Below are 13279 nucleotides of genomic sequence, written 5' to 3' on the forward strand. Positions count from 1 at the left end.
AAATAACGAGTATTTGAACTAATAAAGATTCCTCAAACAAACGCACAAATAAATGTAAATGATCAGATATAACACTGAAGTTTTTTTCTTAATGCAGCTACTCCAGCTGCTTTTGCATCTCATGATTAATTGAAATATGCTTTGCAGCATTTAATTCAGGGCTTACACTGTTAGCACCCTATACACTGATGTTGACTATATAATTTTTAATTCATAAAACACTTGTGAAAATCAAATTTTCTATTCAATTATGAAAAGTTCAATATAATCCTTTTGAATAAAAATCAAATACATTTTTTTAGAATTCAATTATGTTAGGCAAAATTAACTTGTGGCAACATTCCTCTCGAGCTGGTAATTATTATGACTCTTAAGTAGCAGCCCCTTATACAAGTCCTTTTAATTCAGCTACTTAAGTTTACTAATTTGCAGTACTACAACGTGTTCTTCAGTTTTAATTAGACATTAGATAGTCCTGCTTTAAAATATGTATTATTTTGAAATATTTTTCATTTAAAACTCCACGTAGCCTATATATCCTAGAAGCATACACATTTATAGAAACATACAGACCCCCACCAATCCACATTGATATCATTCATATATCAAATACACTTCAAAGTACATTTATTTTCTTAGCCACCACTCAATAAGTGATGTGATCTAAAGATTCAGTAATTCCATTGCCATTAACAGATATCTGAGCAATAATTCTGTGCCTTACTTACCTGGACCTCACTCGTCCTCTGTTTGATGGTATCTTCTTTCTCCTTCAGGTCTTGCTCTACATTATTCTTTTCCCTAGAAGACCAGCAAACAATGCAAGAATACTTAAGAACATCAGCTACAGCAGGTACAGTTATCCAGCCTCCTAAACCTGTATCTCTCTTTAAATACATAGTGAAACATTAAACACAAAAGATGCAAGGGATTTCTGCTTTCCAAATTATTTACAAGACAGAAGCCCACATAAGCGTTTTGCATAAAAAAAGATGTCTTTTCAGCCAACTGCACTTTAGTGATAAGAATGGCTCAAAAACGGAAGGGGGCGGGAGGGAGAAATCAATGAAATACTGTCTTCAGTGATCTCACTGTTGCTATGGAGCACTTGTCTAATGAAAACTGCTGGGAAAAGTGGGAGGGATTGCATCAGATTCCATCTGTTAACCCCTGCAACCACAGTAATTCCTATACTAACAGCAGCTAGAAAACATTTCCAGGAGGCCAACCTGGTGGATTATTAACCTTGACTATCAAATTTTAGATGTATCTGTTGGTAAACTCAGTCAGAAGAAGAAAAGTTAGCTTGCCGTAATCCATGTATGCTTAGGAGACTCCGTACAGTTATTTGCTGTGTCATATCAAGTCTGTCCCTACAGACACTTATGCAAGCTTAAAAGTGACTGGTGATGACAGGGGAATTATCATCAATAAATTCTTGGCAGTCAGATAACAATAGCTTTATAAAGGAAAAAGCCACACAACTCAGAAGTGCTTGTTTAAAAAAAAAGTTTAAGAGAATTAAGAGAATAAAGCATTAGGCTTTACAGATTTAACAATAGCTTTTCTATACAGATACTCACTTTTATAGATTGTTATTAAATTCTGACATATATTGAAGTTAGAATTTGAGCACCGATGACAGACCTAACATCTCTAAATGAATTACCACATGGAAAAGCTATCAAATGTTATTACTAATGCATATTAAAATTAAGGTAACTTCATCTGTTAATAGCAGCAGATTGGTAAACAATCCAAAACAGTTAATTTTATCGTTTACTCTTCTCCAATAAGGGATAAAATATTTTTGTCCACCAAGTAAAGGGGGTATCTGCTCTGAGAAAGTTGTCTTCACTCAGGCTAAGCCATAGTTGTTTGCTGCTAAACCATACACAATGGAAGATGAAAAAAACAGGTGTCACAGATCTTAAATAAGCATTTGCTCTGAAAAGATTATTATTGTATATTATGTTCTACTACTGTTTGTCTCAGTATCTGATTAACTTGATGACTGTGCCTAGAGGGAAGGCTTACATGGATTAGAAAATGCAAGTTGCAGAAAGAGAGACGTTGAAGAACAAGGCTAGTTATTTTGTTAAGCGTGAACCTTCAAGTTTCACATAACTTCTCACTCCAATTCATCAGAATGAAAGCATCATGTAAATACTACCATTTCCATCAAAGCTATAGCACATCTCTCTAGCTAAACAAACCAGTATTTATTGCGTAGTTTTACTTAGATATTTGAAGCATCGCAGAGTTGAAAAAAGTTCTGTTGATTTTTGCCTTCTGTAACTTTCCATAAACAAAAGGGCTCAATCTCAGAGCACTTCCACAGATCTAAACACAAGTCAAGTTGAAAAATGCCATCGAGCCCTCAGACGCTTATCAAGCACAGCAGGCATTCAGGCAGATTATTGCTAATTGAAGATAAAAGATGGAATAATTGATTAGGTAAAAACAAACAACAAATAGTTGTTTGGTTGTTTTTCCAGCCTGGGTATGAAAACTGAGCAGGAAATAAATGCCAGCAGGTGAGCATGTCTTAATATACACTGTCACTCATCTGTCTGAGGAGACTGCCAGAAATAAAGCTCACTTCCCTTCTATTTCAAGGGAATTCAGGTACCTAAATCTTGCTATCTGGATGACCCTAAGCAAGCAACAGACCATGACACCCACTCACAGCCAGCTTACACTGGCCAAATCATAACACAAACAATGAATCGGAAAAAAAAAGATCAAGTGGAAGAACTATTGTCAGTCAGCATAAGAAAAGCTTAGGCAGTAGCCTTAGGCAAAGCAAAACAAATTGAGCGTATATAGTCTAAAAAAAGAGTGTCTACCCTCCCCACTCCCACTTGGAGTAATGTGTCTTTGTTTCAAAAATAATACCACAGACCTACTTAATTTACTAATTCTTCTGAATGCCTCTGTTTCTTTTCCAAATTATCTACTATATGCCTGTAGGAACGCCCAGCAACTGAAAGAACCAAAAGCAAGTAACAAAATTGATTTATTGGACATGTAAGATTTCCTGGATCTTAAAGTCCCATACTGCAGCACTTGAAAACAAACAAAAATACCTGTGGTCTTGACAATAACATTTGTAACCAACTTAAAGTCAATTTACGAAAGCAATACAATTTCCCTACATATCTTAATTGCAGCCAGGTCAGGAGGCCCTTTTATCAAATAAATTAAAAGCAATTATTTAAAAAAAAAAAAACAAAAAACAAAAACAAAAAACAAAAAATACATGGTTTCTCTAATGCACATACTCCATGATTTACAAAACAAATAATGTCAGTAAATCCAGAAGCTTTATAACAATTTGTGAATGGGGAGTATTTATGAATGGGAGCCAGCCTATTGGAAACATTTGTGATAGCTGACAACTGAAGAAGTCCTTGTCAGTAGAGGCATTTTTAAGCTACATAAGAAACCACCCTGGCCAGGCTTCTTGGAAGCTACTGATTAGAACCCACATTAGTTAAAAATGCAGAAAAAAGATCAGTTCTTTTTCATAAAAAGTGATAGATGACTGCTCATAGAGTTGATAGTATTATCTACACTCAGTTGCCCTACATTTCTTATTTTCACGTATATCCATAATTTTGGGAATTCCTAGAGTAGTAGTATTTCATTTTAGGAATGCTAGAAAAAACACATAGTGTTTGTTTCTCCTCTCCTTTGTTTTCCCCAAGCTTTTCAGCTATAACAATTCACTTACTTCCAAACCAGAGGTCAGCAGAAAGCATCTAGCCTACCCTAAAATTCTTACCACTGATTTGCTATGAAGCTGTAGATCTCTGAACTTTAAAACAAAGACTTGATGTGAACATATGGAAGGGAGGGGTTGCCCCGTTTTTCTGGGGACATTTTGCCATTTCCACACTTATGAGGGGCCAGCTTACCAGCTATACAGTCCTTCTAACCTGATTTGTATTCAAGACAATGTAATTGCTGCTGTCCAAAATGTGCAGAGGATGGCACCTCTGGTGAGGCACACCAAGTTAGGTTCAACTATTCACACTTTTAGAGCAATGTGGTACTGGTAAAGCTTGAAAGAATCCCACTCGTTTGTGGGCTGTAGCTAACTTTAAAGCACAAAAACAAAGCAGGCTTTGCTGAGGGAAGAAAAAGGATCTATGGTTCAAAAAAGAATATTAAGAACATCTGGTCTGGCCTCCCACAATGCTGATCAAAAAAGCTTCACAAATAGCCTTCCAAAAATATAGTGCAACTGAAACGGAACTTAGAGGCATTCCGAAGAAAACAGAACTGCTGACAGGTTCAAAACGATGCAGATTCCACAACTTCCCTAAACAAGTCATTCCCTGTACCAGAGGGGATTTACCCTCACTAATAAGTATTCTGCATTTTTTCCTCATCTAATCCTAAACCTCAGTCTTCCACATATTATGTTTTTATTGCATTAGATTAAAAAGCTATTGGCCACCAGAAATTTTCCCACACACACTGATGAGCCACAAACACATCACTTCTATATTTTGTTGTTCAGTCTCTCAAAAAACTAAATTTTCAAAACATTGTCATTCTTTTGAAGAAAATCCTCTGGTTTTTTTTTTTGTTTGTTTTAAATGCGCACTTCAAAAATAGACAAGTTCTATTACTGTCTCTCAGAAATGCATTGGCTTGCATGTTAGGCTGCAAACACACATGGTAAAAACAACTTAATTTAAAAATTGACACTAGTGAAAATTCTCTCTCTAAGATACTGCCAGCAAATTTATATAGTTGTAAATCAAATTTTAGGTTAATAAATGTATGAGTCCAAAATTAGTATTAATACTACCCGAGGAAGAACAGAGGAAGCCAGAGCAGGGACAAGCAAGGAGGCAGTGGGAGTAAAAAGCAGTTGAAGCAAAAAAAACATTTATCTATTTAGAAACAGATTGTGCTTTGACACATCGCACAATTAATTCATTCCTACAAGTGACATGAATAAGACACTCAGATTTCATCATGACAAAGCACCTTAACTGACTGTTCTTGACAGAAGGAATTTACAGTAAATTTACAATAGTATCAAAAAATCACTGAAGAAAAATATCTGCTGTCTCGAGAATATGACAAAGACTATACAGCATATATGAACTTGATTTTCTTAGTCACTTGAAATCATTATCCTAATTACCTTAGAAATAATTTTTAGAAACCAAAGATCTGCAGACCTCTAATTAAAACAATTTTTCTCATTGCAACCATTCCTTTCACCATACAGAAGGGAAGGATTTCCATCTTTATCACCATCGAAATCCTAGCTGAGGTCCACATGCAAACTCTCATCTTGCCACTCTGTATCTGTATCCTTCTTGAGCCTTCCTGTCTCACTTCCCTGCCTCCATTAGGAAAAAGCCCTTAAGATTCCCTCTATAAATCAAGACAGCTAATGCCAATTTGTATCATGGCTCCCATGCCCTACAGATGTGCCGTATGCTCATCTGCTAATAAAGATGAGCAAAAGAGTATTTTGATCTCAGGATGCAAGGATATGCAGTTTCCTGAAACGCCCAGAATGCATGATGGACAGATCTTTCACAGTCTTGCTGTTAATAAATGCACCCATCTGAGTTAACAAAGAATTGAGGTGTTAAACAATATTAGAATAATTTTACAGACCTGCTTACCACTGATTTTAGCAAAACAGACTACATTACCTTCCGTTTTTTCTCTTCTGTATTTAATTGGCTTAACAAAAACAAATACAAACAAAAAAAACCAGTAAGTATAACAACTAAATCTGAGGCAACTATAACTATCCCTCCTTTACCTACCTCTGCAGGTCTACTATTTCGTTGTTTAAAGTATCAAGTTCTTTAATTGCAGAAAAATCTGCTACAGAATTGAGTCCTTGAGTACCCTGAAAGATAAAGAAAACATACTGTTAGTTTATAGTTTATGCAGTTTGACAGCTATCTGCACTTTAAAAGATAGCTTGCACTATTACAAGAAGTAGCAACTGTTCGTAGTATTAATTTGCAAATCTTTAATCTTCAAAAAAATGTTTAAAAAGTATAAATTAACAGAAAAATTGCTAAATTAACAGAAAACACCATACATCAAACACATCTAGTAATTCAAACAGTTTGTCTCCTGTAAACTCTTGAAAGCATGTCTTCCACAAAAGGACATTTAATCATACAAAAAGGTCTTAACTGTAAAATACATTTCATTTTAGAACAATGGCTTACTACCATTCATTTAAAACAGTTTGGGTTTGTTTACTACTAATATACATATTTCTTCACCCTGGTGATCCTCCTGTTGCAGAGCATAGACACTTCATTTGCAATGCTTTAAGTCATATCTACGTAGGTTAACACAAATCTCCAGAGTACTGACTGAAACATCAATTATACGAAGTCATAGCCCGTGAGTTCTTATTTCCTTTATATCTTTATAATAAGACAACTACTATGATACAAATTATTTCCATTTCAAAAAAGTATATATAAAAGACTAGAGAACAAGTTCTGAAGACACAAATTAGCAAATACTGTAATTGTTCTAGTCTGCCTTGCTACAACATGAACGTATTTAGGAAGCCATAGTCACTGTAACTGTGTTCTATAATACATTCATTCCTTGAAGCTTTGAATAAAGTTATCTGGGACAAACACAAAGTTCAGAGGAAAGGCATATACATACAGTTAAGAGGCAGGTGATACCGCAAAAAGAAAGAAAAAGAAAACACAAATAAAAGTCTTTAAATTCTGAAATTTCTCTGAAGATATATCAAGATGCTATTAACTATATATTTATTCAAGCCTATACTGGGGAAAAAAGTAAAGCTTTAGTCAACAAAAGACCTAACCAGTAAATCTGAGCACATAGTGGCAGAGAATATTATTCAGCAGAACTAGAGATTATTCATGCATATTTTACTAGAGCAAATGGCATGAGTTGAGAGTTAAGAAAAAATACAGCTATTCTTAAGCTGGTTAGTGTACAGCTTCTCAAAATGGCAAAAAAGCTATGAAGTTCAATTCTATCCTGAAGAAATTAGAGGAGTTTTGCTGATTTGCTCATGGTGTTCTAATGAGGAAGTTTTTCTTTCTCCTAAGAATAAGGAAGGAAAACTTGGTGGTATCAGCTACAAGTACAAATTCTTTCTGGGCTTTTCTCTCTAGTCAATTGAAGAAATCTTGCGCGATAATTCTAGCATCAAACTTCAGCTAAATGTAGTACAATCTCATTTTCAATTCTTCATAAGAACTTCAGGGAGAGAGGCAGTCCACAAAAGCCATTTTTAGCTTTAATTTTACAAGTGAAAAAAAGACAGGAATTGGAATTATTTGCTGCCATTTACCACACTGCAACATACATGCAAGCAACACTTCAGTTTTTAACTCAAAATAGCAATAAAAGTCAATTCCTGTCAAAATTCCAGAAAAGGAAATTGCACATAAAGTTATGTTTTATGGCTAGTAATGCCAGTTCATGTTTTGTGACTACAAACAGTTTTAGGTAAAGAAACAGCAACAAATACTAGACTGCTGCTCTTTTTCCCATTTATGGGATTTGCATTCAAGCTTCAGAACTGAAATAAAAGTTACATTATTGGGGTAATGAAATTCTGTAAATAAACCAAACATCAGAGAACAGAATTCATGTGCATGTATACTGTTGAATATCTACCAAGAAGGATAGCAAGTTAACTTTCCATACTTCAAAAATATAATGGATTACCATCATAGTTACTGATATTTCTGCTACTACTCTTATATGGGCGAGTCAGAAGAGAAAGCCTAAGTGTTTTTACTATTTAAGCCACAGCACTTCAAGGAAACAAGCAAAAAGCCTATTTCTGCACACTGCTCTTATCTTTTGGTTCAGTTCTTGAACAACAATCTTGCAAAAAAAGTTCTTTCATATCAACCAAGAAGGCAGCATCTCTTTGGAAAAATCTCAAAATGAGCTAAACCTCCAGCTCAATCTAGTAAAATGAATTCTTGCTAAGGATTTACAAAGCTAAAAGACACCTCTTACCTTCTTTCATAATATTCTTACTCTTATTTTTTTATGTTAGCAACGCAAAACCCCTGCAAAATTCAACTGACGTCTAAGAGTTCTGTGAAGACAATGTACACAGAGTAGCAGTAAACAATGCTGATCTCATCCAATGTGTTCTGACCACTACATTTTCTGAAACATAATCAGCAAAAACATGGGTATCGGTCCTAATGGAAACTGTCAACTGTCACATTGGGCTACTACTCCATCATCACTTCCCCAGCAATTTCAACAGAGTAATACAAAGTGTTTTCTCTTAAGTTTAAGCACCACACATTGCCAACACGTAACAGCCACAGAGGTCCACCCCACAAATCATTTTCTGCACAGGAGTGAATTAAGTACAATATGGCAGTTCAGATTTGCAAAACACCTTGGGATTCTTCCAGATGAAGAAAACTGGAAAACCAGCAATAATCTGAGACAGCAACATGTTGTGACACTTCAGAAAAGTGCTGTGCTATTTCAGTGATTATTTAAGAGTCTTAGAAGGATGCTCATTATTAAACCAACAGACAGTAAATATTAGAAAAGCAAAGATTCTCTAACCTTGAGAAAGCAGAGTTAACAAACTGACAGAATAATAAGGATGAAAAGCAGAGTGGTGCAGAATGGAAAAAACAGTCCAAACTAGAAAAGAGACATAGAAAGGAAAGCAAACATACAAAAAAGATTAGTAGAGTTGCAAATAAAGCAATTACTTTTTAAAAACAGAATGTAAAAAGAAATAAGATACCAGTTACAGAAACTCAAAAGTAGTGCCAAATTTTGAGTTTCTAAATTTTTTCAGGCGCAAATTTTTCATTCTGTTCAAGAGAGTTGTAGAATTAGGTCAATGTTTTGCACAACCAAGAAAAGGTAACGAACATAAGACTTTATGATGTGTAAAACAAGTAAGAATTTGCAATAACCTCTGCCATTCAGATAAATATAACTTGAACTGCTGAGGTATAGTCTACTGTTGGATTAAGATAGATGGCAATCAACAGGCTATGAAGACATTTAAACTATCTGTGAAGAATAAAATGGTGGATCATTTACTTTTAAAAGTTTAAATATTTAAACTTTATTCAGTTCACATTGTTTTGAGACTTTTTGAAAAAGAGAAACGCAAAAGAGGTAATTGAGAACACATTACGACAAAAACATTAAACTTGTGCATGTTACTTCAGATGCGAACTAAGATTTCTTTAGACAGGAAAAGGATTATTCTTTCAAAATAGAAAATAATGCTTTCTCAACATAAGATCTCTCCGCTTGGTTGGCAGGTGTAATAAATGACAGCTTCATTTCGAAACATGAATGGAGCAGTGTTTTGTCACTTCTTTGCAATCAAGACTTGTTTTCTTCCTGATATTATGATATACTTAAGGTTTGCCAGTACTTGAGCTGTTTCCTGTGTAGTTTTTGAAATTAACCTTTTTTGTTTGAAATTTATACCAAGTGTGCCAAAGCCATCCTTACCTTCTGTAAACTGACACTTCTGTCTGAAGGTGGAATCATCTCTGGAGTCAGAGCCTGAGGTGGATCAATGCCCTTTGTTAATTTCTGATTGATTAAATAGAAAGCCAAAGCAAACTGTTCCTTTGAAAGCTTCCCGCAGTCCTTTGTGTCACAGAGAGCCCTGTACAGAGATGCACATGAAATAAATCACTGTTTCCCGTACTTGCTGTTATTTAGAAATGTAAAAATTGCTAGCGTATATCTCCTCTCCTAAAAAAGTGCAATACATAAGTAAGGCACAGAAATAAATAGAAAACATTACGCAAATATAGAATGAAAAGAGAAAGTGGTTGTGCAATTTCCACAGCTCTGTTAGAGCAATTTTGCATCTCGTAAAAAGCAGAATCAGGCCTGAGTCACAACACCTGAATATTTGTAACTGAAGTTACTGCTGAGCTGAAGCACTTCTCACAGCCAACACAAGTTGATCTCATTTCTCTGACTTTCCTAAATTGTTATGCTAATCATACCTTGAAAAAAATGACATTTTTCCTACCAGAGTGCCATGCAATAGCTTATAGTGGGGAAAAATTTAGGAAAACACACCACCACACAGCGGGTGTCATTACTGACTGTAATGAAAGACAAACGAGTCACAGAATTAGATGGGCCATAAATATTACATGCTAAGAATTTTACACAGATAATCCTCAGATGCCTAGTATCACCATTCAGATACACAGCAACATTATGCCTCCTTAAATCAGGTATTCAGCTAAAGCGTAGTATTTGTTTGTAACCATCTGTTCAGGCTCTTTACCTCCTCCAGCTAGGAAATAACTCATAGCATAAACCTGTTCCTCACCCACCATTTCTGTCCATTACTAGAAGCACGTAAGTTACCACTTAATAAAGAGGCCACGCTATCATATACAAAAACAACAGCTTTCACTTTTCACGAAAAGTGCTAGGAAAGAGCAAGAACCATGCCGTCGCCTAAACAGCTGTCAAGGAAAAATAATCCCTACCAGATATGTGCAAGGAGAGCAGAAGGCAGTCCTGTCTTCAAGAATAGTTCTCTGGCTTCCACACCTGACACAAATCCATCCATGTCCTTGTCAGTTTTCACAAAGATCTCATCGTACTTAATTTTGTCTGCAGGCGATACAACCCACTGAGGGGGGGGGGGGGGGGGTAGAAGAGGGGAAAAAAAATTAAAAAATGCTAAGATAAAGACAGCTCTCTCAGATAGTTATTTGCTTTCAAAGTTACATAATTCAAGGACTACAGCACAGATTTTAAAAGTGATATAGGTGCCTAGTTTATGAACCAGTTTTACTGCCCCAAATAGTCCTGTACAGAAATCCACATGCAACTCCGAAAGCAGTATTTATATCAGTGAAACACCATGGCTGGTTGATACTGCTCCACCTCTTTGCCTACGCATTAGAAGTATTCCTTGAGGCCCAGATCTCCTCATAGCACTGAGTTGTGCCCTCACCACTGTATCACAGCCCTGCTTACTGTCTGGCTCCATCAATTTTATTCCTCTTCACAGCTGGAGAGCTTTAGCTGGAGGGACTGAAGAACTGGTCAAGCATGGAGTTAACAGTTGGGACATTCTAAATTGTAGGTCTGAAGCTCTCAACAAGGTAAAGATGGGAACTAGAGCCACAAATCTTACTTAAGCAATTTTTCCAAATACCATACTATTTATTATATAAAGATAGGGTGGTTGGTTTTGTTGTGTGGGTTTTTTTTTTTGTTTTTTTTTTTTGAGTGAAAATGACTACATCTTCTGCTTACGTGCATGCTCGTGGACGCTAATTAATTTCAGTGTATAAACACACTTAATATATGAATCCCAAATGGTACTGTACAAAAAACATACACCAAGACACTGATCCAGAATGGCACTCCTTTGTAATACATATTGTACACAGGCTTAAGTCAGTCAAGCAACCTGACAGATGAAAACCTTGGAACCTCCAGAATTAAAGTGCTAATTTTTTTTATTGATCGCTCAAATACAGGTGTCTAAATATCCAGACAGCATCTTATGCATTAAAGTACTACAGTTCTTACCTCAGATTCCCTTCTCAATAATTTCATCTTCTGAATATAACCAGTAAATTATAATCCACTTGTAAAGACACATTTGTTTTAAAAAGTGTCCATATTCAAATCAGTCTTCAGCCAGAACACGTATGTTCTGCCTACGTGTACCTGGACTATGTTTTAAAACTGTTTGCTTAGGATTCTGACCTTTGGGTTGAGCTTTATGTTTTGAAATAATTTACTTTTTAAATATCTTCAAAATCTTTACTAAATAATATTCTTTTATCCAATCATTTATATTTGAAGACATCTAAAAGCAGTAGAACAAGATAAATTTTGTGCTAGCTTTTCTCTTAACCTGGTTTTCCCATCGGCCTTCTCAACTTTATCAACAAATCAATAGGACAAGGAGAAGGAAATTAAAAACGTATATCAAGACACTTCATACAGGCAGACCTCAAAGCACAGCATTAAGAACAAATCTTTTAACCCCAATTCACTTCAGAATTATACCTGTGATAATGGTGTTTTGGCAGCTAAAATGCCTACAGGTGGCAAGGACTGATGTGAATCTTTGGTTGACGTTGAAGATGGAATTAATGGCATTGCTCCTGGAACACTAATAGGTTTTCTCTTGGATAGTGGCACCAAAGCTGCAGGCAAGGACATTGGCACTGGTTCTTTCTCCAACGCACAGTACACCAAAAACATCGCCTGAACACAAAAACAAACCGTGTGAATACTGGGGAAGGGGGGGACACTAGTTAAGAAATACATTTGTAGCATCTTTTCCATTATGTTTTCTGTTATGTTCCTCCTTTACAAGCCCCTTGAACTGAGTTGCAGCTTATTGCCTTCCGACCTGCGTTTTTTATTACTACTTATTTTTGAGTCTCACTGCTTAGCAAATGAAGGTCAGTATCTTTTAGAACAGTAAAATGATTCTCCCAGGTATTACCCAGCTTATAACCACCACTGGTAGAATTGTATTTGATCAAATACTTTAAGCTCTTAATTTTAAAGTATTAATTGCTTTTCCAAGAGTCACTTTGCTTAATGACTACTCTTTTGTTGTGGTTGTATGTTTTAATAATTTTGTGACTACCGTTCAACACAGAACTGCATCTTAAAGAGATTTTAAATACCGTATTTTACAGACTGTCAAGTGAATCTCCAGTACTTCCCTAGAACATCATATTGATTCTCCGATCTCAAAGCTAAAAGTCTGCAGAATTATAGCGTAAGTACAGGAAAATCAAGTACAGTAATAGTTAACTACTAGGCTTTAAAAGGAACTGGTTTCAGAAGATATTGACCACTTCTCACTTGCCATCTCCTGGAAGAAGCGAACTTTATTTACTGCTTCTTACATTATTTCATCAGTCCTGGCATTAATAGTGTTAAAACTCTAAATTTGCTGTGAACCTTGAAAGAATTTCTACACATTTTTTTTTTTAAAAACATCCTCAAATGTATCTTGAGGCATCAAGTACCACGAACACTGAAGGTTAAGTTAAAACTTATTATTCAGTTGAAAACGGCTCAGTCCTTTGTGGGACCGCATATCACAAGTATAAGTTTTTAATGGTTCATTTAGCCCAGAGAGAAGTTAGTGTTGAGTAACGAGAGAAACATTAATTTAATACTATGACTTGATTAAGGTCCTAAATAAAGGCAATAAATGAAACCATACAGGCAAAAGTTAACACACAACTCATCCACTTTAAACTCGTCA

General features: G+C 35.5%; 1 protein-coding gene across 10 annotated transcripts in view; it reads right to left on the minus strand.

Moving 5' to 3' along the window:
* EPS15 (epidermal growth factor receptor pathway substrate 15) overlaps positions 1-13279 on the minus strand; it is a 60976-nt gene that overhangs the window by 19779 nt on the left and 27918 nt on the right. For all 10 annotated transcript variants that reach the window (XM_048062062.2, XM_048062057.2, XM_048062061.2 and 7 more), the window contains exons 9-13: positions 12058-12258; positions 10515-10660; positions 9508-9667; positions 5805-5890; positions 729-801 (exon numbers count right to left, since the gene is read on the minus strand). In XM_048062062.2, the coding sequence (XP_047918019.1) occupies positions 729-801; positions 5805-5890; positions 9508-9667; positions 10515-10660; positions 12058-12258 (666 nt within the window). The remainder of the gene's footprint in view (positions 1-728; positions 802-5804; positions 5891-9507; positions 9668-10514; positions 10661-12057; positions 12259-13279) is intronic.

This window comes from Anser cygnoides, chromosome 8 (genome assembly GCF_040182565.1).
Source record: "Anser cygnoides isolate HZ-2024a breed goose chromosome 8, Taihu_goose_T2T_genome, whole genome shotgun sequence".
Classification (NCBI taxonomy): Eukaryota; Metazoa; Chordata; class Aves; order Anseriformes; family Anatidae; genus Anser; species Anser cygnoides.